We start from the raw sequence: 27,084 nt of genomic DNA, 5'->3' as shown, positions 1-27,084 counted from the left end.
CTTTCGTTAAATTGCGTTAAATCGATAATTTAAAAAAGCGCCGTTAAAATTATAATTCTAACGGCGTTATTATGAAGTTTTAAAAAAGCGCCGTTAAAATGATTTAAAAAAGCGCCGTTAAAATTGAGTTTTAACGGCGTTAAAATAAGTTTTAACGCGTTAAAATAAGATTTTAACTTCGTTAAAATAAGATTTAACGCCGTTAAAATAAGTTTTAACGCCGTTAAAACAAAATTAACGCGTTCTCATTATGGCCCCGACGGCTAACCATATACTTCCTTAAAACAAACAAATACAAAAATAGGGCGACGATAAATCCGCCCTTGTTGTAATTCGCGCTAAATGCATCCGCTCGAACTAGCATCCGCTCGAACTAGCATCCGCTCAAACTAGCATCCGCTCGAATTGACTGGCACCCACGGCCCACGCGTCAATTAAACGTTTAAAATGACAGAATATAGAGGTGGATTAAGGGAAGATGGTCGAGTAAGACAGCTTATGAAGAGGAGAGAGAAGCAGAAAGAAGAGATTGAAAAGAAGAAACAAAAGATTGAGAGTGTAATTAAAGCATTTTTCTTGATATTTCTATTTTCTGGGCTAGGCCACCGTAGACTGTAGTAGGGTAGGTGCGCTATCGCACGATACTAGAAAAAGCTCATCTGGCGGTGTGGATGAAATGGAGCTTGGCTAATTGAACTTGGCCTAGGGCCTAGACCTACTAGGATAAATGAGGTTTAATACGCAATCAAATTTGTATACTGTAATGTATTATTCTATACATCTATCAATACTGGGACAGGATGTTGTAAAGAGCTAAAGAAAAAATGGAACTAGCCTAGGCCTATTTCTTTAGAAATACAAAAAAATATTCTTTCTGGCCGTGACACTGTGTGTATGTTTTTATATTAGGTCTAGACCCCTAGGCCTAAGCCTAATAATAATGTAGGTAAACATGTTTATGCACTGTAGGCCCCTAGACAATTTCAACTTTGACTGAGTCATTACACCAATCAAGAAGTTAAATCATCCTGCTTGTAAACAGAGATTAAAAAAGAAAAAATTCCATGATGTGTATGCTTCTTTGTAGTGCATGTAGAGTATTATCAGTTTTTTTATTTACAGGATGTTAAATTTGCGTCTATTGGGACAAAATTTTCATCTCACTACGACGCAGTGGAGCAACAGCTTAAGTGTAGCACTGTAGGTGAGTTAAAGTTTGAACATGAACATTGAAAGTGTAAAAAAATGAATTATCATCATCATTCTTAAAGACTGGGTAATCTTGAAGTTTTAAGTGGCTCTCCAAACCCCATTTAACCAATTAAATAATCTTAGTATAGGGCCTAAACTATAAAAATACTGAAATATATATAATATATAGACATTTAAAATAAGGTTGATGTTATGTTTTTTAAGTTTATATAAACTTATTTGTCAATATAGTGTTTTATGCTAATTGCTTTGGTGGAAACACTTTTTAGGGATAATTATTACATTGTGTATAATACTTCCTTAACATTTGCCCCTGATTTATATTACAAGTTAAGAAAACTATTGTAATTGTTTGTGTAGTACACTAACATATTTAAATTTATTTATTTATATATTTATTTTTTTTTTCTTTTTATTTATTTAGTGATTGTAACGTCGCTAAACGTTAAAAGCGGTGCAAACAAAATTCATAGTATTTTGTTTGCACCGCTTTTAATGTTTAGCGATGTTACAGTGATATTTTAACACTTTTAAAATATTTTGTATAAATTAACAGGTTTAGTGACCCTAGATGAAATGAAAGCTAAACGAGAAGACCTCATCAAGGAACGAGAGAAAGAACTTGCTAAAGCAGAACCCAAGAAGTTAGTACAGTATGAAAATATTATGTAAATGATAGGCACTGAAGGAATATTATCTTTTCTGTCTTCATTTAAGCATTTATAAATGGGTACTGTATCTGATAGGATCTGGTATTCAGATATACCAAATTGTAATATCGGATGAATAATGCATTTAGAGGGACCACCTAGTAGTGACAATACTCTTTGGGATAGATCACCTAGTAGTGACAATACTCTTTGGGATAGATCACCTAGTAGTGACAATACTCTTTGGGATAGATTTATTCGGTACCAAGGATAACCCACAAAAGTCTGAAGAAGACTTATTTCCAGTAGTGTCCTTTTGCAGTACACCGGGACACAATCCCCTACACTTTTGCGAAGAGTGTACTGCGTGTGCACATGGGCCATAATGTACACGGGACCAACAGATTAAACGTCTCATCTCAAAGACATTGCGCTATCGTAACTTGCATTCAGGCCTCTAGCTGAAATACAAGGAGAGCAACGATGGGAATTGAAAAGGGGACCAAGAGAAAAAATGCTCTCTCTTTGTGGTGTCATACTTTTGTAGCTTTTGTTTCAGCTTTTTGCACATATCAACCTCTTTGTAACTAATCAGTGACCGCTCGAGGCTAGGAAGGTTATATCTGCGGTAAAATAATAACATCGTGATTGGCTTACGAATAGCAGTCTCAATCTTAAATTACTGTAAATAAATTTTAATAATTAGAACTTATCCTTTGCAGGTTTGGAGACAGCAGTAAGAAGGATAAGAAAAAGCATAAGTCAAAGACAAAAGGTAACGTGACATTGTCATTCGCAATGGATGATGAAGAGGAGGATGAAGATCATGAAGAATGTGAGTAATATCTAACTGTGTACATACACCATCAGATATTATAACACACCTAAATAGATCCTTGTCATTTGATTGGTGAATTTTGTGTCTCATCATGGAAATTTAGGTCCACTGGGCATTTTTTGTTCTGTCCATTTCGCTCCATTGCATGCCTCAACCTAATACAATCTTTTCATTAGTTAAAAAGATGTTGTACTGTTCTATTCAGAAATAAGGTAGATTTTTTTTCTTAAAATATCAAATGACAAGAATCTATTTTAAGTGTGTTATAAACTAATGAATGTTTTTTATTCGCGTAATGGAAAGAATATTTTCATTTGTTGAAAGATTGAGTGTTCCATTAAACTCATGAAAATATTCTTCCCATTGCAGTTATAAACATTCATTGCATACGGTAATATAGTGTCAAATTCAAATGACAATGATCAAACCCTGTCCAGACTATTAAATTTTCTTTGACAAAAAACTGTTGTATGCCAATATACAGTATAGTATGATGTGCCTATATATGGTCATAATGTGATGTCATCATGACCATATTTAGGCATGTCACATTTGATAGTGAGGACAGGGCTTAATAATGTATGCTTGTTCCTGATATATCTGTTCAAACCCATCATGTCCCTGGTTGTTAGAATTTGGACGATATACTATTTCATAAATGTCTGATAAAAATTGTTGAGTCTTACAAACAAAAATCTGACAGAAAAATATTTTGCTAAAAGTACCATCATTCTAGGCTCTCTCACAATGTTACCACCATATCTCTGTCTCTCATTGACTGTCCTTAGTGGTATTATTCAACAGAATTTGTGCACGCGCCTCCCCCTCCCAAAATTACTTGTGTCCCCCAGTCGCCCCCCCCAAATCACAGTCAAGTAGTTAAAAATTACCTAAAATCACCTTATTTTGCGAACTGATCATCGAGCCCCCCACTAATCATTGAGCCGCTCCCCCACTTCATCTTCGTGCCCCCATCAGGCCCACTTTCAAGACTTCTAGATACGCCACTGACCCCAACAAACCCAAGCAACTATCCAGATTTTATATTTCTGACTATGTTTCACATCATTCTTTGTTTCACTTTCAGTTGAAGTGAAGAAAAAAGGTGTAGGGAAAAATCCGGATGTAGACACAAGTTTTCTACCTGACCGAGATCGAGAGGTAACTGTGCAATATATATATAAACATCCATAAATAAATACCACAGATATGCACATGAACACTACAGTAGCTGCTCACACTCCAAGTTTTCACACACTCTCCCTTTCCCAAATTTCTATTCAATAATTCTAATTCAATTGTATATTTGTATTTTCCAGGAAGAGGAGAACAAATTGCGAGAGGAATTGCGGCAGGAATGGGAAACCAAGCAGGAGAAGATAAAGCGTAAGTTAATGCTAAAATGTATACAATATCTTTTTAACTCACGGATCATACCTCTTGCTCTTATATCAATGTCAAAAAAACTAAGGTAGGTTGATAATATTTATACTTACTTAAAAAAGTAAAAAGACCCAGAGACAGACCAAAAGGTACATGGATACAATAGATCTAAAACTTTAATATGGAGACAGCTGATACAAGTTAGGGAGCTGGCCACAGATAGGAACGGGTGGAATCTGATCAATGAGGGTGTAAATGCTATTGTCTACAGACGATGATTAAGCGAGCAGATGATGATGATTTCACTTCTAGCAAGTGTACTCACCAATTGGAAATGAAACAACTTGTGTTTAATAGATGCCCTGCAAACTAGGTCTAATTAGAGAATTAGGTTTATTTTAAATTGTAAAAAAATCCATGTCTTTTTATCAGATTTGAACTCACAACCCAGAGGTTAGAAGATGAGCACCTTAACCACCAACCATCTCTATTCCTGATTATATAGTTCTTATTTATTGAACTGTTGATTTATTATTTTTTAGAGGAAGAAATTGAGATCACATACAGCTATTGGGATGGATCTGGACATCGGAGGCAAACAAAGGTAACCATAATGTTTTATCCAATTTCATATTATTTTATATAGACAGCATTCAAACATGGCCACACTTGCTTCCTTAAACAATACATACAGACGCGGATCCAATAGGGGAAGCATGTGCCCCCGTTTTGCCACTAAATTTTTAAATTTCAATGCGTAGTGTATTAAAATAAGTGCACTTGCTTATCTATTTAATTCTGAAGATGTTGTTGCCCCCCCCCCCCCCCCCCCGTTTAAAAATAAGTTGTGAACCCCTGGTTTCCAGGGTATTTTTTACTTGACACCACACAGTACATGGATCGAGTGAAAAGCGCTGTGGCGTTACCTACCCTGTTGCAGCGCCCATGGGGCAGCGTTCTTTTGTAGGCTAGAAGATAAATTATATATTATTGCCTGAGAAAGTGAGAAAAAAAGTTTGTATACACATTGACAAGTATGTACATTATTACGATCATTATTTTGAATTTCTTTTGAGCGCAAATCAGTGTTTTGTCTCCCGATCCAACAAAATTGCAGTCCAGGCCTAACCTAGCCAAGCCTATATAGGAATTTCACGCATGCCCGATTTTACGTAAGAATGATTTTTACGATCGCCTCTCATACCGTCCCGTATGTAAATAAGGTTTTCTACTGTATACAGTGTTCAAATGAATAACACAATGAAGACACAAACATATCTTTATAAACGTTTATTTACGGTGATGTAGGGCCAAAGATAGACTTACCAAATTGAGCGCCGCACTGAAGCCTCCAAAATTTTATAAGCACAGCGACGCTTATTCAAGGAGTTACGATATTTTATTTTTGAAACATTTTTTTTTTTTCTAGATGAAAAAAGGTGACACCATGCAAAGATTCTTAATGAAATGCCTAGAAAATCTGAAGAAAGAATTTAGTGAATTGAGGTAAGAATTTTTTATCACTTTAAACTCTTTTCAATATCTTCTTATTTGGCGAGTACAGACCTCTCTGAGGATCATCGTACTTGTTTAAGGAAAATAAAATTTGAAAAAATTATACAGGAAACTGCAGTGGCTCAATTGCGGTCCTGAAATCTGTGACACTTTGCATTTTTTTTAAAGCAAATTTGGGGAGTTTATTTAATTACAAATTAATATATAATTGTGTTGTTTTTGTGTTATTTAATTTCTTTTTGTTCCATTTAATTTCTTTTAGAGCTTGTACAGTTGAGGCATTGATGTATGTAAAAGAAGACTTGATTCTACCACATGTAAGCTATCTCAAATATTGCCACATTTCCATGTCAAGAAAGTCTAGTGAATAAACCTAATAAGCCTAAGCCCTGTCTATCAAGTTTATTTGCCTAAATAATGGTCATGACGACATCACATCATGAATTATTTATTGCTGTTAAATGTGAAATATATAAGTGATATTTATTGTTTTATTTCAGCATGCAACATTTTATGATTTCATCGTGACAAAAGCAAGAGGAAAAAGTGGTATGTTGTAAGATCAGTAATATGATCAAAATTTTCTTTTTCATTCTTTTTATTCATTAACATCATTCAATCAGCGTTAACAGAATTTGCACTAGGTCACTTGTGATCTGAAATTTCCTTCCCATGCTTAGCCCTATTATTTATTTTAAATTTGTCTTTCAGGTCCACTATTTAATTTTGATGTTCATGAGGATATACGATTGGTGTCAGATTCCAGAGTTGAAAAAGATGAGGTATGTGCATTTACATGGTATCATTGTTTTATAGTATTAACTTCAGGTAAAGTTCACCCCCGAACAAGTCTAAGCAAAATACTATTGGTACTGAGCTAAATATTAAGTTTAAGTTTTTTCTTCAGTGGTCATACTAAACAGATAGTGCATGCTAGTTTCAGTCATACTTGACCAAAACAGATTTTGTGAAAGCAGTTTGGCACAATTTGGCTTCCCAAACTCAAGGTCGAGTTTCAATCCCTTGTTATGACCTTTGCTTGTGTCCTTGAGCAAGGCACTTTGCTGCATTGCTTCTCTCCACCCAGGAGTATAATTGGATACCTGGTGGGGTTGCCTGCTACTGTGCCAATAATATGGCAGCAAAACTTAATCTTCTGAACCCAATAACCAGAGAGGACAAAGGTCTTCATAACCTAAAGTCACTATGTAATTAACAAAAACAAAATAGTCAGATAGTGTATGTTTGCTCAGTAGTAAGAAGCAACACTAAGCAGTTAAGGCAGTCTTCTAGTCTGAAGTTACCCGCTAGATAAGGAGTTTTAACATTGTTAGCCTTAATGAAGCTTTTAGTCATCTAATCAAAATTAGCTACAGCTTCTCCCACCCTGATTGTCTAAACCTGTCAAATATTTTTGTGTTATGTGTAACAATTTTTTTTCCCTATATTCTTCTCAGTCTCATGCTGGTAAAGTCGTTTTAAGAAGCTGGTATGAACGAAACAAGCATATATTTCCCGCAAGTCGATGGGAAATATATGACCCAGAAAAGAAATGGGATAAATACACAGTAAGTTATCAAGATTTTCTTGTCAACTTTGGACTTTTGTCACCAACATGATTCATTAGTTTGATAATATAATTTGGATTTTTTTTTTACTTTTTCAGATTAAATAATCCAACTACTAGTTAAATGAAGCTGAAATAAGAAAAGAGCGACAAAACCAAAATTTTGCAACATCAAACATTCTCCTGTCATATGTATTCTGATAATGGATACACCTATGGATTCACATTTCTTCTCATATGAGTATATGTGTATCAATTACGAAAATGTGTAAAACTATTTATTAACAATACTGAATATTGTTTTGGAAATAGAGCTGTCTATTGTAGTGGTGATGTAGCTGGTGGTTGACATACTTGCCTTCCAATCTCAGGGTTCATATTCTGAGACAGTACAGGATTTTTTCTAATGACTGAAAAAAACATCTCCACTCCCTTGAGCCTCAGCTGATAAAGCATCACTTTATTTCATTTATTTAAGAAGGCCCCTGACATCAGCTGACCTTCTAGGATATGTTCGAAGGGTCACCCTCTATAAATATGGTTGGAAAAAAATCTATCAAGTGTTGATACAGGCTAATACAATTTTGATATGTAAATAAAGAGATTTTGTTATTAAAAAAAAAAAGAAGAAAACATTTTGCTTGATTTTTATTTTAATATTCTATTCCATATATATATAAATACACCTCATCTGCTAATATTATGTGCACATGTACAATAATTTTACAAAATCTCAAAAATATGAAAAGTAGGAAGACCATGTTATACTTGAATAACTTTGTAATGAGCTTTATAAACACATTCTTTAGCATCAGCTAAGTTTGAGACAATTAAATTTGCTGTTGTAAAGCAATGTTACCAAACAAGTTTTCGTAATCTCCAATGAAGATAGTATAATAGAGGCAGTAGGTCTAAAAACGATCTATTAATCAACTATTAATCAATCAGCCTCATGAGGGCAGTATAATAGAGGCAGTAGAGCTAAAAAAAAGATCTATTAATCAATCAGCTGAGTGTTTCTAGAGCTCCTCATTGAAGCTAAAAATGCTTTCCTCAAATTATATATGGAAGTCCTTCATGTCCAATAGATTCTTCAATTAATATTTTGTTCGATAATTTACCACATTCCCCTAATGTGTTATAAAATTATTCATTGGAAAACAAATCTGTTGATCATTTTCCAAAAATTAATATTTTATTTGATGATTTCCCTTAAATAGTTTAGTAAATTTGTAATGTGTGTTATATAAAATGAAAATGTATTTATTAATCGGGAAAACGGATCTGTCTTCAAAACTCCTAGCATCTGCAGTTGATCATTTTCCATCGTTGAACAAAACATGTCCATAGATATCGTGCCGTCTATGATTCCAAATTGGCATCCTTTGCCTTACACTCTGGAGGTAATTGAGGTCAATATTTGCTACACACACATCGGTGCCTTCACGGCAGCATGCCAGGACTGTTCCCCATGGATCTACTATCTGGAATTTACAAAAGTATCATAATAAGAATTGTATACATTTGTTCTGCATGTTATTACCAATGAAATACATTTGGAGTTGTGACCTAGTTAATATTACTTAATGCCTGTTTATACTTCAACGATAACGATAAAAAATCTAAAAAGCAATTGTTCATATAGAAAATAAAAGAAATAAGAAGTTTTTACACTAGAACGATTTGATAATATATTTTGACAAATCAAATCAGATGACGTCATAACCATGGAAAAACATTAAAATTATAGTATTGGCAACGACTTTATCGTTTTTCCATGATTATGATGTCATCTGATTTGATTTGTTAAAATATTTTGTTATCATATACACGATAAATCGTTATCAAATCGTCCTAGTGTAAAAAATTCTCTTTTATTTTCTATATGAACAATCGCTTTTTGGCTTTTTTTATCATTATTGTTATCGTTGAAGTATAAACAGGCCTTTAATCTGTGGATTTGGGTTTATTCGGTGTGCACACCAGACAAGTCTGACGACTTGTTTACAATCAGGTGCTCAATAATATCCCAATCATAAAAAATATCAAGGCAAATTATCTCGGAAATTATTTATATTAAGGTACTTAGCTTACCATGGCATGGCCATAGGATGTTCTTTTATCATTATGCTTCCCAGTCTGGGCAGCAGCCACTACATAGCACTGATTTTCAATGGCACGACTCCGAAGAAGAACCTGAAAAAAAATTAATGAAACATATTTAACACCTAAAACAAATGCAGATAAATAGAGAAAATACAATTAAATACCTGTATAGTGAATGACATGTTAAAATATGTAATATAACTAGCAATACATTCAAGTTAACAGTACTAAGAAGTATTGTATATGGTTTTTTGAGACTTGCTTTAAAGTCACTCCTAATTTTTATGTGTTTTCTTACTAACCTCCCAGTGTGCCATTCCTGTAGTCTGTGTAAATGCTGATGGATATGTTAGTATATCAGCACCTTTTTCAGCCAAAGCAATAGAGAGCTCTGGGAAACGCACGTCATAGCACTGATAAGGCCCCACTAAGGAAAAAAAAACTAACGTCACAATTGTAAAGATTGTGAATTAGTGGCCAGGAGCAAATGGGAATTCAGAGGCTTACTGGTCCAGTAACTGTATGTGTGGGGCTGGAGCCCAGGGCGATGGGTCCCAAGTCTGCCGGAAGTCACAGGAGTCTTCTGGTAATCGGGACAGCCTCCTGCACTCGACTCCAACTGTGCTGCATGTGAACACTAAATGACGTCGTCTGCAGATTGTCAGGGCAGTCTGAACATATCATTAACAAACAATCTGTTGCGTGCAAGTCATGGCGTTACATTCTCATAGAATCGCGTCGGCCGATGACCATCGGGGGCAGTGTGAGTGCCCAGTCTTAAAGACACTCTTTTTTTGTTTTGTGTACCATGTATTTTAAAGGTAAAAAAAAAATAAACTGAAAAATATGTTCAATAAAACATGTATCCAGTCAGATAATTCCTGGTAAATTTTAGCTCCAAAATTAATGATATTGAGACCTAGATCAAAGAGCATTCAATACGGTAGTAGTACATTACATTCAGTACTAGGAGTGCCTCTAATATGTAACTTATGGAAGGATACAACTGCCAAGCCAACATTTCCAACTGGTGTCACAACTGGTTCAACCATCCCTTGTCCTGGAATGGTATAGCCCGTTTCCATGAGCGTTACAACTTTGGGTATATTAACATCAAACAAGTGAGTTTTCTTGTAGACTGCAGCAATCTCACCATTGCTATTAATCATAACATGTGCATTGCTGATGCGATTTTTTTCACTAACTTCCTGTCATTAAAAAAAAAAATGTTAATGCCAGAGTATAACAAGGGCGCCGGAAGTGGTCTGACTGACAAATAATACTCAATATCTTTTGTAAGCCAAAATTGTACTTTTGTATATAAACATAGACATTGTTTTAAATATTGCACAAATCTTGTAGGCCTACTACTCATGTACTAACGAAGAAGCATCTCGTTAATTACAGACCATCATAATCTGTCAAAATACTCACAATGATCAGTTTACGATGATCAGTGATATGGAAGTCTCTGGAGAGACTGCAAAACTGCAATAAAGAAACCTTGAAAAAATCTATTTTTCTGCATGATTTGTCAAACCTAAAAGCTTGTCTGGGCCCCTTACTGGTAGAAATATCTTCTCTGTAAATGTAATGTTTTCTTGCGTAATACCGGCAAAGAAAACAATGCCCTGTAAAAGGACATAGTTTTCCATCTGGACCCCTCCCCCATCACGGACCAATGTGATGTGGTTGGGTGGGTGGGCATCGTCGCATCTGGCTGGACCAATAAAAATTGCTTCCGAAGCGCCTGTATAATAAGCGTCCCTCTCAAATAATACTCTCGAATAAGCGTTTCCCTGAAAATATGTACTGCACTGAAGATTAAAAAACTTTGTATAAGTACTGCAGTGCTTAAATGGCTATTTACAGTTTTTCTTGTTTTGTTTTTTTGCTATTAAATGTTTTCTCTAATAAATACATGAAGTAAGCAATGCATAAACATACCCTATATAGTATAACACAATTATTCACTTACCTTTAGATGAATTCCACCCAAAGAAAGCCACATGCTACATTTTTTGGCTAAATTTTTGAACCTGGAAACAAGTTTTCCGTCTAGGGATATCGCCATATCTACCGATTCTGCACTGTTATTACCCACATAATCACAACATTCTGGCAAAAATGTCACCTATTACAAGAATGGAATGATCCAAAGTTATTTTGCTTTTGCAGTTTTGTTCTTTTCGAGGATGCTGAATATAGTCGGGATTGTTTGCAAGTAACTCCACTCAGATATGTACCTGCTATCATAATTTATAAAGACCACCAAGCATATTAAAATGAACTTTAAATTGCCACAAATCATGAAACCTCTCACTGAAACCCATCACTCTATTTGTGACCCAATCAAAAAATAGTAAATCACCTTAAGGCCAAATAAAATAAATTTTTTATAAATAGCTAATAGTAAATTTTTTTCATGAAGTTCCAAAATTTGATGAGGACGGGAACGTGAAACTATTAATTCATTGTATTTGGTCGAAAAGTTGACGGTAGAAGATGATAATAATGCTGGTTAAAGATCATAAAGCTGCTATGCATATTCAAAACTATTCCAGTAATATTGTTTTGTATGGTCAAACTGGGGCGATGGAGGAGTTGTGATCGCACCAACTGCATCCACCCCAGTCATACTATTAGTTTGTTTAGAGTATCCATCCTCCATTACATGAATGAAAGCTTATAAAATATTTGGTAGGCTTAAAAGTGCTGCTTGTCTCTTTACTGTTTATATAGTTCAGACTAATACGGCTCCCCACTATTTCATGATATATAAAACAGATAATGGGTACCGTATGCGACTGGCCTTGTGTTTATAATAACTAGAAAGGTCAACATGCCGATACACAGTGTTATTTTACTGTCATAAAGCAAGCCTCCTAAATATTTCTGCATCATGGTGGTGGTGCGCTTACGTCTCTGTACTCATTGATGTAGTATACAACTTTAATATGGATCTGTACATGAAGGTGTGATCAAATAGTTGTAGGAAGGTTAATTTATCTTATAGGATGCGGTAAGTCTTACCTTAGCACCCATTTCTGCAGCTCTGTGAATCAGATCATCGCAAGTCTTAAAGTTGGTTTCTTTGTCATCAGTTGAAGTCATCTGACAAACGGCAACCAGGTTACTCTTCGGTAAGTTTGATGAAGTAGTCTGCGACATTATACTGCATCTGAAAAAACCTGATTTCACTCAATAGTAAGTCAAATGCTGGTAGTATATCTACACAGAATGTGTAGGCAGGGGAGAACCAAATCTTTAAAATCCCTAAATTGTCCTATTTTTCAGGGCCTTGGCACCCTGGAACACTTTCAAGGGATTTTGAGCGACACCCGACCGCACCAACTTTTTTTCGTCTGGGACCTTGGACCCCCCCATCGGGCAAATCCTGGCACCACCACTGTGTGTAGGCTAACATGGAAAAAAATATAATGTCTCTGTAATTCTAAGGAAACTTAATTTTAATTGCAAGGAGAATACCTAAAAAATCAGCTCAAATTTGCATGGAAAATCGCTAGTAAAATAGGTGCGCGGAATCCTAATTGCTGCATAATTGCATTGGTTAAATATTAAGATTACGTCAAAGCCTAATTTTTTGGCAACATATAGGAGGATATATTCTCCGTGCAGCCCTTACTATACAGTCTGGGAGCAGTGGTGGCTCTAGGATATAATTTTAGGGGGGAGGCTAAGATGTCCGAGTGGGTGGGGGGCTAAGTATTATGGGTGTAACTATAACGCGCAGCGTTATCTGAGGGCCGAAGGCCGAGGGCCAAAGGCCCGAGCCGGGGTGGATATGGGAGGGAAGTGTCCCCTCCTCCCAAAACGAGATTAAAAAAAAAAATTAGGACGTCCTAGATGGCTGGAAATGGCTGGGATGGGAAAACTAGGCCTATTTTTTTTTTTTTTTTGGTACAACTGCCCGACGAGATTTGGCCGATGGGGCCCCCCTCCCTACCACTGGCGCCGCCGCTGTCTGGGAGGGCTGATTGATTCATTAGAAAACCATATTTTCCAAAATTAAATGGATATTTTATATATAATAAATATGTAAAACATTTTATCATCCTTAATTAACAGTTAATAAACTTCAAGAGGACCAAATATGTTTTAAGCAGTTTGACAATTTTGTTAGAAGCTGGATGCGAAAGTGCATTAAATAGTTTTACCTAGGCCTAGACTAGTTTGGCACACCAGTGTGGTATCTGTACGCCAGAATGGGGCCTGGTTGCGCGTTCCCGTGTCAAGCCAGCCATATGCAGAGAAGCTTATTAAGGTAGGCCTAGCCTAGCCTATTTTAGGCTTAAAATTGAGATCAGGGTCGATGCTTTCAAATATTTAAGTAGGTCCTAAAAATGAAGAAGATTTAGCTATAATTATAGATATTATATGAAACTAACCTACTTTACGAATCAATATTGTTCTGTAGGTAGAACAAGAAGAACACAGAGCTGGAAGTAGCATGTGTTTTTGTTTTCTTTTTCGCATGAGTGCCTCTAACTTTATAGTATGTCGCCCTCTATAACTCATATTTGTATTTTTGAGGAAATAAATTGGAATTTTTAAACAAACTTATTGGAATGAAATCGGAAGCTACGGAAGATCGCCAGGGACGCTGTTTGAAAGTTTAGGTGAGGCACTGACGAAAATTATCGATTGTTTAACGAAAATTATAATGCTCCAAAATGAAGAAAATATTTAAATCAAAAAGTTCTAAAAAGTCGGCAAGTTCTTCTAGCCTTGGTGCCACTAATAATGCAGAAAATGGAGGATATGACGTTAAAGAAAAGGATTTACCGAAGTTACACAAGGCCGCTTGGCTGGGAGATGTAAACAAGGTGAAGCAGCTGGCAAAGAAGGCAGCCGACTACAATCAATTAGACAAGGAAAATAGGTGCGTTCTTGTATAAATGAATCAACTAAATTACTAGATAATGATGCATGTCAACAATGTTTACTGAAGGAAACCCATTTTGAAGAGTATGTTATTAATAATCAATGGAGTTGATATAATACTATAATTATTTCCCTGCAATATATACATGAAAAATCATTAAAATGAATTTGATTATAATTTGTTAAAAATATTTTTTTATTTATGAATGTTGATGGAAATAGGTAGTAGTAATAAATAGTAGTATACTACTAGGCCTAGGCTTAGGCCTAGACTAAGATTGTACTGTCTTTATAGTATGACACTGGGTAGGAACTAACTGGTAGGTATTGGCAATACTGGGTAATTATGATATAATAATGTAATTGTATGAATAAAAAATGTACTTATGACTATGTACCTTTTCTCTGTCCTTTATTAATGAATTATGTTTTTAATCGTGATGTTATATTCCTGTCATTAACTTTGTGGACATCTGCAACGAGAAAGGCCCTCCAACCCATTTTTATGTTTACCCACCGTACCCCTGCATTATGACATGGTGTACCGTAAATTCTTGAATACGTGCCACTCTCAAATAAGCGCCGCACCAATCCTGTTTTATTTTCGCTGAGCACGCTCTCGAATAAGTACCGTGACGCTTACTGTAATCAAGAGTATATATTACCGCGTTTGTGTGCGTAACTAAACACTTTGAGAAACAGGGTTTTAAATACATTTTAAACAGTGTTAAAATGAATAAATAGCAATGAAGACGCAAGCATTTCTTTAGAATCTTTGATGACGTAGGATCTATGATAGGCCACTGAACTACGGAAATATGTGAGATAGGTGCGTGCAAAGTGTTGCACTGAAGCCTCCAAAGATGTTATAATCGCCCCGGCGCTTGTATGCATTTATGGATCCATATTAAATTATTATTTTATTGATTATTCAAATTACATTTGTAATAAATTACCATTCCTTGCCTTACTTTAACATATTTAATACATAGAACATTCTAGAATAACATTTAGTTGACCAAATAAACAGTGTAAACCACATTTGTAATTATACGAACACATGACACCATGTAAAATCAAAGAGTAATATTTGAAAGCTTCTTGGGTACTTTAGAGGCAAATAAGCCTAATTGGTTAATTATGATGTAATGTAACCAATGGGGATCTTAGGCAATATAAAATGCTCTGGAGTTGTACAGCTAGGTTATATAAGCTGATGGTTTTATCTTTCTGGAGCTCTTTTTGAAACACATGTTTATGTGAATGTTATTGTGTTGTTTTGAGACCAGATTCTTGTTGGAGTTCATACAGAATAAAAGTTTGTTTTGAGTTGTGTTACAACATTATGAGCTGTGTTTATATTTTATATGTTAAAGAGGGATTCCTAGTCATTTCTATACCGCTCGGAAATATGTCAAGTAGGTATTCATGACACATTATAACACCAGCCATTTGTTCAATGCTTATAAAACTAAAATGCAAGTCAGTGCCTGATGATCGGAACTGATGTGACCAGATCAAAAGTGAAAAATAAATGGTTTTATCACAAAGAAATATCAATAATTACATGATTTATGTTTTTATTTTTTTCCCAGAACTCCACTGCATCTAGCTTGTAGTCAAGGTCATAAGGATGTTGTGGCGCATTTGATGTCAAATAAAGCGAAGCTAAATTTGTGTGACAATCATAACAGGTCACCTTTGATGAAGGTATGACTATAGCCATCATTGTGTATAATGACATTGATAAAATGATGACAGATGTATACACAATGCATAGTGATAAAATTTACTGTTTCTATACTTAATGGACCCGCCCCTTGGATACTGTTGCTAAGGTCCCGCAAAAGATAACATAGAGTACCACAGTCGTGTCGTCACGACGCCAGTTGGTGCTCTCTGTGGTCAACAGACATTGGTTACCATTCGCATCGCCGGAATGACTTCATAGGCTTTCTGGAATAGGCATTTTAAAATCTAATATTTTACCATCAAAATGTACTAAAAACCCAAAAGCTCGCATTATATTTGTTATTGAACACACATTTAATCATCAATTACAATTTACAGAGAAAAAGTAAGATACAACATCTTAATAATTACGTTATAAATTGGGAGCAATGGTTTGTCAGTGGAGAAAATGGCATCCTGTTGAATGCATTTTGCAACGATAGCAATGGAATAGTATCACATAGTATCGTGGCGTAACACTGTATTACTCTATAATATATATAAACATGTGCGTTCGTGGGACAACATGTGTGTTTGTAGGACACACATATTTCTGGCATTGTTCCGATTGGTCAGTTGTTAAGTTTGATTGGCACTCCAGAAAAGTCCATTGCTTGTGCATGTGATTTTTTTTACTGGACAGAATAGCAAAATTTGTTTTGAATACTTACATTGCAGGACAACCATGTGTTCACATCTGCTAAAAAATTGTAGTTTTCAAACTTTTAAACAAACATCCTGATTTCGGATTTTTTGCGTATTATTTATTAAACAAGGTGTCTCTATACAGAGAGAGCAAATTTTTAATCAACCCTCCGATTTCTGAGTTTTTGCGTACTATTCACCTAAACTCCGAAATCGGAGTTTTCAAACTTTTATTCAAACCTCCGATTTCAGAGTTTCTGCGTACCATTAAACAAGCTCTCTCTCTATATGTATAGAGAGAGAGAGAGCAAAGCTTTTAATCAATCATCCGATTTCGGAGGTTTTGCATACTATACGCAAAAACTCCAAAATCAGATATTTCAAACTTCAATCAAACCTCAACATGACTAGAATTCTCCCCCAAGGCTCAATTAAGTACAAATAGACCCTTTCCAAATCATCTTCTCCACAGTTATTACTATACATTTTTTTTTATTGTGTATTTTTTTAACAGGCTGTCCAAGCTGATTGCGAAGATATTGTTGTTATTCTACTGAAACACAAAGCTGATCCTAATCTTGTTGACAAGGACAGTAACACCGCCCTCCATCTGGCTAGCAAAGCCGGCAGTGTGAGCATTGCAGCTCTATTACTGGATAGCGGAGCCCTTAGTAATGCATCAAATAAGGTCAGAATTTCATCAGGAATTGATTTTATTATTGAATAATCAGTATAAAGTAATTTTGATGTACTTTTTTGTAAATCATGTGAATTTTAAAAATATATCTTCTTCTAAAGATTTACTGTCTTTGGGAAAATCTAGTTAATTTCTGAAAATTAAACCATTGAAAAGAAAAGGTTTAAATTTTAATTCAATTTCTTAGATTATGGCCAATATTTGCAGAACAAAGCACAGTTAAAATGACAAATCATACAATGGTATACATCTTAACCTGCATATCCACCCTAATCGAACTGTGTATTAGGGGGATAGAAAGTAATATGGCATGACATGAATCTATTTGGTGTAAACACCAAGGATAGCCCATGAAAGTCTAGAAGAAGACTTATTTCCAGTGGGGTCCTTCTGGTAGTGATTGGGCAATACACCGGGAGACAATCTTCTACTCTTTTCCGAAGAGTGTACTGCGCTCTTTAACGTGCACATGGGCCATAAATGCACACGGGACCAACGGCTTAAACGTCTCATCCGAAAGACGGTATGCTATTGTAACTTGTATTTCAGCCCTCTAGCTGAAACATAAGGAGAGGCAGTGATGGGAATTGAACCGGGGACCTAGAGGTCTCCATGGTTCAGTGCACACACACTTGGCTACCACCAGATTAGCCGACTGAGCTAAGCTGCTCTCTAACTAATAATTTACAATGAAACACAGATCATGTCAAGTCAGTTTTTTTCTGGTTTACAGATTTTAACTATGACAATCTTTGAAGTGATAACCAAACTTCTAGATCTACTTAATGAATATTCTAAGGGTTTTACATTTATTACATAATATTTTATCGCACTTTCAATTAAAAGCTAATAATAACTTAAATTGATATTAAGTTTATTTTCAAGGTGATTAGTTTAACACCTGGATATATCATTAAAGAATCATTTTTATTTCCTTTTTAGGATGGCAGGTCACCCCTTCATCTTGCTACAAATGAAAAACATGACGAGGTGGTTGAACTATTGCTCCATCGAAATGCAGATGTGAACGCTGTCGACAATCAGAACAGGTGCTGAAATGATAACATTTTGATGATGATTGATATAAAATTTATTTTAATCAATGACAAAAATGATAAATGATATATGGAATGTGTTATTTTTATATGATATGATTATTGATTCGTTTGTATTCAATTGTGAAGAAAAATGAAGATGTTAAGATTAATGATATTGTAATCTAAATTTTAAACAACGTGATTAAAGAGAAAGTGTACATTGATAAATATTAAGAAGAATAAGTAAATTAAATATTTTAAATAATTCATATTTATATATTTATAATTTTATTTATTTATATACATATTTATAATTAATATTTTTATATCTATAATTATATTTATAAATAATAACTTGAATAATGTGTTTAATATTAAATAATGTCTTTCTCATAAAATTATTAATTATTTAATATTGTATATAGGTATTGATTATTCAAATTTTATTTTAAGTGCTTTAAACAATATAGTCTACTTTTTTCTCCATTAAATGTGTAGAACTGGTTTGATGTTGGCTTGTCTAACAGATCAGATAGGTATGGTGAGGTTATTTCTTGACCACAAGGCCAGCACTGACATCAAAGATCACAAAGGATGGACAGCAAATGACCATGCCATTATGGGTGGCTACCACGGGTAAGACTATCGGAATATGACCACTTTTTGTGTTGGGAGTGTTTATGATGAAATTAATGGTGGGCCAGAATGCAATTGCACACCGGCCAAATTTGGCCCACAAGGAGCCACCATATAAGAAATACACTGTAACAGGAAATGACTTTAACACATTCTGGCATTAGGTACCCCTCTACTGGTAATCGAGTTTGTAGATTTAAATCATGGCTACATAACCAATCAATAATGCAGATACTGGGATGTTTCCATTTGAATATTAACATAGAAACATAAGTATGGGGTCAAAGTCAGTTGTGACATCACCCTGACGGCAAGAGCCATCTTAAGGATCTTGTATTTAATTTCTATTATTTACAGCTGTTCACATCTCATTGATGAATACCAGGCATCCAACAGGCCTCGGTCTCGTGGTACCAGTCGTCCAGGCACTGGTATGTTCAGCTCAGGTACTGTGGATTCGGATAACTTTGGCTATGCTTTGGGTGGACCTGCATTGGATTATGGAGGTAAATAACTAACTGTGTACTTTGTTACAGTCAGTGTGTTTGTTCATCAGTAACTTAACCTAAATGGTCAACCGTGTTATCCGTGCTGTACTGCTCTCTCTCTCTAAAGCCAAGCACACGCAACGGTTTTTGGCTGATGTGATAGGCCACTTGGTAGTTTGAACTATGCATGCCCATTTCGAGATCTATTGACATAAACAGTATGTGTGTGTATAATGTTGTCATACTACCACAAACAGCATTAGGTCATCAAGTACTCACATATAGAGGAGATGGATTGACTGGTCGACAGGCATAGGATTGTTGTACATATGATGCAGTGTTTGTCCGGCTTTATATGATTGTGGTTTTTGTGTCTATGACCCTCAGGGGCAAAGACACTATGTTATGATCTGGCAATTAAAGATGGCAGAAAGGGTAAATCCGGTGGAGGTGCATGATGGGTCATGTGTCATCTTATTACTGTACAAAAGTCATAAAAAAATACAACGCCACACGTTTCCTGATAACCGAATCCCATGTGGATACTTTATTAGTAAACATAATACGGTAAGGCAGTACGGGCATAGACACATGCTCGGAGACTATTTTTATTGTTTATTATTATCATTATTTTATTTTGTAGATGATGAAGACGATGAAATCTCTGCAGATAAGTAAGTTGTTTTTTTTCATGGTATATTAAAGCATTTACGTTTTCATTTTTAGGTCACCCTAAATTTTCTTCTACAGATGTCACATGGTACAATAACATAAACATCTTTTAGGCCAAATAAAATTAATTGTTAATTTCACGTCCGGGATTTGTAATTATTTTTTGGGTGAGGGTATTTACTATTTGCTTTTTACTATTCTATATACTAATGGTTAACAGGTTGGTACATAGTACAAATAGTTTTTTTTTTTATAGTAGAAGTAAAATGAATCTTTGTTTCTGCCATTTTTGTTCCCACCTCTTCTTAAGCTCTGTCTACACTATCAAATTTTGTGTGACAAAAAAGTGTGATATGTCCATATATGGGCATGATGACATCACACCATGACCATATATAGGCATAGCATTACTATATATGGGCATGTCACATTTTTTTGTCAAAGAAAATTTGATAGTGTGGATAGAGCTTTAGATAGTCATTGTATTTATTGTCTATTTAAAAATGAATGTTTTTTTGGAAAAATAGCAAACTTGATGGTGGGGGTAATGTGAAACTAGCAATTAGTTTTATTTGGCCTTTACTCTTAATTGCTCTGATTTTTTTTTATTTCTTGACTAAGTGAAGTTGAAACTTATGATAGCACTACATTATTATTATGCACATGGATTCGAAAAGTGTTTTAAGTGCTGTCCAGGCTATCAAATTTTATTATGACAAAACCATGTGACATGCCTAAATATGGTCATGATGACATCACATCATGGCTATATAATTGTAGGCACATCATGACTATATATGGGCATACAACAGTTTTTGTTTTTTTCTTTTTTTCCCAAAGAAAATTTGGTAATTGACAGTTATAGAATGATTTTTAAGGGTTTACACCTAATTTTTTTTTGGCAGAATGTCCAATGGAGAGGATTCGTGGGCAGTGTCGGCCTCAGAAACTGAGGAACCTGCCAAACAAGTTCTTAAGGTAAGATTACAAGTTACAAAATAAGTTACAGATCAAAAATTGCTGAATGGATGTGGGTTTGGGATGGGTGTAATGTCTGTGGATGAGATTGTGAGATATTAGTTGGAGGTACAATCAGTGGTGTATCTAGGGGTGTGCATGGAGGTGTACGCTTTTCCCAAAAAAGCCGAGTTCCCCCCCTCCCCCACTCTCATACTTGAAAATTTCAAAGCTCAAGTAATTAAAAATCACCTCGTATTACCACATTTTGCCAACTAGTTTTCCCCTTACCTAATCATCGAGCCCTCCATGCTCCCCATCAGGCTCATTCCCCAATTTTAATATTCCTAGATACACACACCACAGGAACAATTCTATATTACAATTTTTTTGATAGTAGTAGGTATGATATCTATGTATATGTGATAATATTTCTATTCATATTTCATTTCATTTCATACGTAGTTTTCATTATTTTATTTTAATTAGCCTGAAATTTTAATTTAAATACATATTAAACATGATTTTATAAACAATTTTTAATATATCTTATTAAAAAAGACCATTTTCTATTTAAAGTTTAATATTAAATTGAAATATCACTAAATTACACAAATTATAGAAAAGAATATCACATTATGGCCCTAGAGAAATATGTTTTTATTTTCTATTTTTAATGACAATACAAACAAAAATAACTTGTTACCCCTCAGCAGGAAACGGAAGATTCCAGCCAAAATGATCTTAATTCTGAGGTTTGCATTGATATCTGTCAAGTGTTACTCTCTTCATGGACCTATTAATAGGACTTATTAATAGGTCCATGCTCTATTGTTTTCTTGTCTGTTAACACTGAATGCTAAAATTACACTATGCTCACCTTGTTTAAATGTGTTAAAATGAGTCACCCCCAAGGCCATGGAAAGAAAGAACAATGATTACAATTCTCAAGTAGGCTAGAGGGGCTCTCTTGACATTGTAACAAAATACTATAGTATTGTACACAAAGACATTTTTAACAATTAAGTAGATCTCTAAAGCATTTCTAAGTTCCATTGAATTTTGTTCTATGTAAAAAAAACACATATCTGAGTCTTAAAAAAAAAATCTTGTTTAACTCTTTTATAGAAGTAATTGCTAATAAAATGAATCACTGTCATCATATCATTATCTTTATTGTCATTATCTTTATTGTCATAATTATCATCATCATCATCATCATCATCATCATCATCATCATTATTTTCCTACTGTTGTTGAAAAGCACCATGAATATTAGTTTTGATTGATGCACATGCTGTGCAAATTGTCATTATATTTTTATTTGTATTACTGTATAAATGACTTTCTGTTGCATTTTTTGACTACTGTATATGATCAAGACTTTTAGTTCTCTTCTCTTTTATAGCATTATAATTAATATAATGAGATATATTCAAGTTGTTACATCGTTAATAAATTATTATATCATTACAATTTTTATTATTATAAATGTATTATTATTATTACATATTTTGTTTAATCATCATCAAATAAAAAAAAAACTCATAACAATATTAGCATGTTCCTCCAGCCAATGTATTTCATACCCTACTGAGCAGCCTTCCCCACAATTCAAATCATCATAACTTACCTTGAAATCAAGCAATCTAATTTTCTCAGCTTTTTCCCGCATCATCGATCCACTAACATTTAATGGTTATTCGCTAGCTTTCTGCTCATTGCTACTGCTGGTTTTCAAACAGATACTACAGTAACTAATGTTTACAGTAGAACCCCTTCTTCTGAGACACCCCTATTAAGGGGACACCAGGGGATACTTTTTTGGCCACAAAAAGAATGGAAGTATAACACCACATCCAACCCCTATTCAGGGGAAACCCTTATTAAGGGGGGAGGGCCACTTTTTTGGGGGCCTGATGTTGTCCTCTTAAGGATTTTCTGTTATGAAATGTTTTTATTCTATTACTGTGGCTTCGTAATGTCATTATACACTGCTCTCACCAATATTGTGGCATCTTCAGGTGATATGTTGTTTCACCTGGAAGAAACCATGATGCACCTAATAAAGTCATGTCATGGATGGTGAAGTCTGTTTTGTATATTCTTACCTGGATAAACTGACTAATTGCCACTTTTTCTTTGGGACATATATTCACTGGGGTTTTTGGATGCCCTTCTATTGTTATCGTGAAGTGTTCGTTTTATGCAACAATGACAATTAGTCAGTTTATCCAGGTCAGTATCTCACTTATCAATTGGCAGATTATTTCTTTACCCCAACAGAATACAATATGTGGAATTCTTGAATATTTACAAAGTGGTTATAAAAACTTATAATACACAGCATACCGTAAAACCTCGAATAAAAGTCCTGGGCTTCTTTTTTTTGCAAACTTTAGATGGGCAATTTTTCGAGATTGGCATCTTTTTTCTAGACAGGCTTCTTTTTGAGGCTACTTTTGTAAAGTAGAGATGGGGCTTTTTTTCAAAATGAATACTGTAAATTTTGGAATTACTACTATAGAACAATAAACAGGGCCAAATATCAGTCTCTATTCATGGAGTGTATTAACAGGCATAAATCACCTATTGTTTTTAAACCAATTTATTTTGCTTCTTTTAAATTCATGCACAGTGTATGTACTGTACTATCGCGAAAAGAAGCCCATATTATAGGCTTCTTTTCGATGCTACTTTTGCAAACTAAAGAGGGTACTTCGGTTCGAGATGGGCTTCTTCTTGAGATTAAGCCCATTGGGCTTCTATTCAAGTTTTTACTGTATAACATTAACTTAGAGTCCACCCTCACTAATCATCATAAAACAAAATTGTCTTACCAATTAAAAATACCCTGCCGAACACATATTATATTTTGTTGCATGCTCCGTCAAGTAATTTAGTGTTAATTTCATTTCATGTTGACTATAAAGTGTGTGTTTGTATGTCTTATGAAATTGATTTCATTATGTTTAAATCTATTTTGTTTTGAATTGCATATCAAATGTAAGATTGTCTGTATTTTTTTGTGAATAACACTTTTAACCAGCTTTGTGCAATTCATGTAGATTGCTGCTTGCAATAATTTGAGCATTTTCCCTTTGCAATTAATTGCTTATCATTATATCATTAGAAATATCATCTACTTTTAATAATCATCTGATTAGTGTAATGAGATATTTTTTATTGATTGTTGATTAATTTTGTTTTTTCTGGTTTAAACAAAACTTTGCAATACAAAATTTATAAGATATACAACCATCTAACATATAAGGCAGTTAAATACAATAAACACCAGTATCTAAAACCTGAAAAATTGTATATCAGATACATATTTAATTTTTTTTTGGGGGTGCAGGGGTTATATCACAACCTGTGCTTGCTGTACATTCATGCCTTTATTTTATTATTTTTATTAATTTTTTTTTTTAATTCAAGTGAGCTCACAACATAAAATGAACAATACCATGAAAGACTAAATTACAGAAATGAATGTGTTTGTTTTGTTGAAATTAATTGTAATGTATAATATGCCAACAGATATGTAAGCCATATGAAACTCAAACAAATAATGACAATTTATTAACAAGTGCTCATCATAAAAGCCTAGCAAATTCACAAAAGCTGTACAGTATTTGATACCATTACTGTACACAGCAACATTTTTTTGCACATATACATAAAAAGTTGGAAACACTAATATCAGACCAGGAAATAACTTTGCTAAATAATGTTGACTTCTTTTGAAATTAGTGTGATGTTACAAACTTAGTGTTTCTTTCCAGAAAGCTGCATTGCCAAAGCTAACAAAGTTTATGCCAGAATCGGACACAGAGTCTGTTAAAAGTCAGGGTATGTGTATTATTATTCAGAGGCGGATTTAAGGGGAGGGGGATGCTGCCCAGCTCCCTCCCCCCTCTTTTTGGGAGGTAAATAAAAGAAAGAAAAGAAAAAAAGAAAGAAAAAGAAAAAAATAATAGCCCAGAATGCCTCAAATGTTATTTTCGTGCGTCTAGAACACAAAAATTTCATGGGAGCATGCTCCTGGACCCCTAGGACAGTGTTGTCTCAATCGGCCAAACTTTTGCCCCCCCCCCTTTTTGGACATCTCTGGATCCGCCCCTGTTATTGGTGATATATTATAAAAAATATTATATTATGTGTGTAATATATGAAGGTGGAGGTAAGGGTAAAAGTAGGAAAACAACCCAACTCAAAGCATTATTATAGTGAGTTGCATTCGAGCATCGTCTGTAACTACTGTAGTAGCAGCCATAGAGAGGCATTTAGTAGTTTATAACGGTAATAAAAAATTGTGATGGCAATAACATAGATTAAAGTAGCAAGCCTTGAAAATCTTTTTAACTATTATTTATTAATATTTAAATGTATATTTCCTGAATACCCACCTGGATGAACCGATATAAGCCAGATTTCTAATTTAACTTACCCACGAAAATAATGGAATCGTTTGACCCAGATGAGTATGTTATGTGACAGGCCTCAATTTGCCTGTTACTGTAGCATTATACAGGTACAAGCCTGGGTTGGATGATTCCATTATTTTTTAGGTAAGTTCTTCATAAGAAATTGGCATTGGTTCATTCAGGTTTCTCACACTCGTAGACCAACATCATCACTTCTGATTTATGTGATTTCAGTCACAGCTACTGAAGCACCTACTCTTTGGAAATGACTCCCTGCACATATTAATCTTTGTTACTCTGTTAGCTTTGTATAAGAATATCTAATCAGAGGGATAGTATAAAATATAATATAAATAAAAAAAATATAAGTCAATCGTTCTTTCCAGGTGTTGGTGCTAAAAATGTGTCCCGGTCAGGCATCCCACGAGCGGTTTCACGCGAGAGCATCAAGAGTGTAACGTCTGTCAAGAATGATAAGCAAACTTCAAAGATTCCACGCCTTGCTTCTGCCAATCCTGACCACACCCCTGTTACAAGCAAGAAAGCTACAAAAGACTTGAAGCAACATGTACCAAAATCAGGGTTCGGGTACGGTCCACCCAGCGACCAGATCAGTCCCATGTCAACACCCAGGGGCAGTATGACATCATTAGGAGACGTAAGTAAAAATAAGAATAATGTTTGACAGGAAGTCTTTGTCTACATTTGTCAAGTTTTTTTGTGATAAAAATGTTTATTTGCACATATATGGACATAATGGTGTCGTATCACACCCATATATGGGCAAATCATAGGCATTTGTCACACAAGAATTGATAGTGTGACTTGAGCATTACAACCATAATGACAATTATGTACGATGTGCCTTGTCTGCTACCTCGAGTATATTGACATTCATGGAAGAATATTCGGAATAGACTGAATGCATTCTAAGACAATTGGACATATGGGCTTCAAATTTCAAACCCTGCCCATTTTGCTTGTACTCTTTGGTTAGGCACTAAATTTATCCGTGTCCACCCAGGAGTATTAATTGGATGCCGGTAAAATGCAAATGATTAAAAATATGATGGACCTTCCCACTTAGCCGCAGCCCTTGGATATTATTGCTGTGGTCCCACAAAACGATAGTGTACAATACGCAAAAAGGTGGATTTTGGTGAACAACATGTGTTTGTGAGGCACATGCATATTTCTGGTCCTGTTTGGATTGGTCAGTTTTGAAATATACATGATTATGAATGTATACTAGACAGAGTGGTGGAGGCTGCACATTGCTATAAAGACAAAAAAAATATAAAGATGAACAATGTGGGCTTTTGCATCAGTATGCGCTGCTTGTGCGGAATGAATAATGTCCAATGAGCTTGCGGTTCTGTTTTGGAGATTGCACATTGTGTTATGGCTCGGGAGATGCACCAGGATGGATGTAGCTAAGTGTCAGCCCCCAGCACTCAGTATGTGAATCTGAACCCCATTATGGTAGATGGCAATTAATGACAAAAATCAAACAACATTGCTTTTTGTGTTTTCTTTATGGATATACTTTAATTCATCATAATAGATGGAAAAGAAAAGCCATGCAATAACAGAAATAACACGCATCGCACAACTATAG

General features: G+C 34.8%; 3 protein-coding genes across 13 annotated transcripts in view; 2 read left to right on the top strand and 1 right to left on the bottom strand.

Moving 5' to 3' along the window:
- Window positions 1-395: 395 nt before the first annotated feature.
- On the top strand, window positions 396-7,607 carry LOC117102568 (protein FAM50A-like). Its single transcript, XM_033242883.1, has 13 exons — window positions 396-558; window positions 1,123-1,204; window positions 1,769-1,856; window positions 2,585-2,697; window positions 3,788-3,861; window positions 4,020-4,086; window positions 4,626-4,687; window positions 5,513-5,589; window positions 5,861-5,915; window positions 6,099-6,147; window positions 6,310-6,380; window positions 7,056-7,166; window positions 7,265-7,607. The coding sequence occupies exons 1-13, from the start codon at window positions 448-450 to the stop codon at window positions 7,271-7,273; spliced, it is 969 nt and encodes a 322-aa protein (XP_033098774.1). The 5' UTR covers window positions 396-447; the 3' UTR covers window positions 7,274-7,607.
- Window positions 7,471-13,776, bottom strand: LOC117102567 (deaminated glutathione amidase-like). Of its 5 annotated transcripts, none has more exons than XM_033242879.1 (8): window positions 13,685-13,776; window positions 12,305-12,462; window positions 11,250-11,405; window positions 10,706-10,759; window positions 10,276-10,479; window positions 9,574-9,684; window positions 9,260-9,361; window positions 7,471-8,649 (listed from the first exon to the last, which is right to left on the bottom strand). In XM_033242879.1, exons 2-8 carry the CDS (start codon window positions 12,440-12,442, stop codon window positions 8,482-8,484), a joined length of 933 nt encoding a protein of 310 aa, XP_033098770.1. In that variant the 5' UTR covers window positions 12,443-12,462; window positions 13,685-13,776; the 3' UTR covers window positions 7,471-8,481. The 5 variants fall into 5 exon arrangements, with proteins under 5 accessions (XP_033098770.1, XP_033098773.1, XP_033098768.1 ...); XM_033242882.1 differs by having other exon boundaries at window positions 12,305-12,452; window positions 13,685-13,761; XM_033242877.1 differs by having other exon boundaries at window positions 13,681-13,760.
- Window positions 13,777-13,866: 90 nt separating this feature from the next.
- LOC117102562 (ankyrin repeat domain-containing protein 26-like) overlaps window positions 13,867-27,084 on the top strand; it is a 71,142-nt gene continuing 57,924 nt past the window's right edge. For 5 of the 7 annotated variants that reach the window (XM_033242870.1, XM_033242873.1, XM_033242867.1 and 2 more), the window contains exons 1-11: window positions 13,867-14,174; window positions 15,772-15,886; window positions 17,067-17,240; window positions 18,192-18,298; window positions 18,785-18,922; window positions 19,280-19,428; window positions 20,054-20,084; window positions 20,988-21,060; window positions 21,753-21,794; window positions 24,825-24,891; window positions 25,853-25,956. In XM_033242870.1, coding sequence (XP_033098761.1) covers window positions 13,966-14,174; window positions 15,772-15,886; window positions 17,067-17,240; window positions 18,192-18,298; window positions 18,785-18,922; window positions 19,280-19,428; window positions 20,054-20,084; window positions 20,988-21,060; window positions 21,753-21,794; window positions 24,825-24,891; window positions 25,853-25,956 — 1,209 coding nt within the window. In that variant the 5' untranslated portion in view covers window positions 13,867-13,965. The remainder of the gene's footprint in view (window positions 14,175-15,771; window positions 15,887-17,066; window positions 17,241-18,191; window positions 18,299-18,784; window positions 18,923-19,279; window positions 19,429-20,053; window positions 20,085-20,987; window positions 21,061-21,752; window positions 21,795-24,824; window positions 24,892-25,852; window positions 25,957-27,084) is intronic. The other 2 variants (XM_033242869.1, XM_033242872.1) reach the window with 2 other exon arrangements.

The sequence above is a fragment of the Anneissia japonica genome, unplaced genomic scaffold (assembly GCF_011630105.1).
Source record: "Anneissia japonica isolate Jap-2015-1 unplaced genomic scaffold, ASM1163010v1 scaffold1489_len2284818_cov182, whole genome shotgun sequence".
Classification (NCBI taxonomy): Eukaryota; Metazoa; Echinodermata; class Crinoidea; order Comatulida; family Comatulidae; genus Anneissia; species Anneissia japonica.
The sequence above is the reverse complement of the archived record's forward strand: the minus strand, read 5'-3'. Positions and strand labels throughout refer to the sequence as shown.

Excerpts from the sequence above, each read along its gene's own strand:
- LOC117102567 (XM_033242877.1), bottom strand. The coding sequence starts at position 13,744 with ATGCTACTTCCAGCTCTGTGTTCTTCTTGTTCTACCTACAGAACAATA. Across the intron at positions 11,406-12,304 it reads CTGCAGAAATGGGTGCTAAG|GTGACATTTTTGCCAGAATG; the intron begins GTAAGACTTACC and ends TTCTTGTAATAG. Across the intron at positions 9,362-9,573 it reads CAGGAATGGCACACTGGGAG|GTTCTTCTTCGGAGTCGTGC; the intron begins GTTAGTAAGAAA and ends ATTTTTTTTCAG.
- LOC117102568 (XM_033242883.1), top strand. The coding sequence starts at position 448 with ATGACAGAATATAGAGGTGGATTAAGGGAAGATGGTCGAGTAAGACAG. Across the intron at positions 559-1,122 it reads AGAAACAAAAGATTGAGAGT|GATGTTAAATTTGCGTCTAT; the intron begins GTAATTAAAGCA and ends TTTTATTTACAG. Across the intron at positions 4,688-5,512 it reads GACATCGGAGGCAAACAAAG|ATGAAAAAAGGTGACACCAT; the intron begins GTAACCATAATG and ends TTTTTTTTCTAG.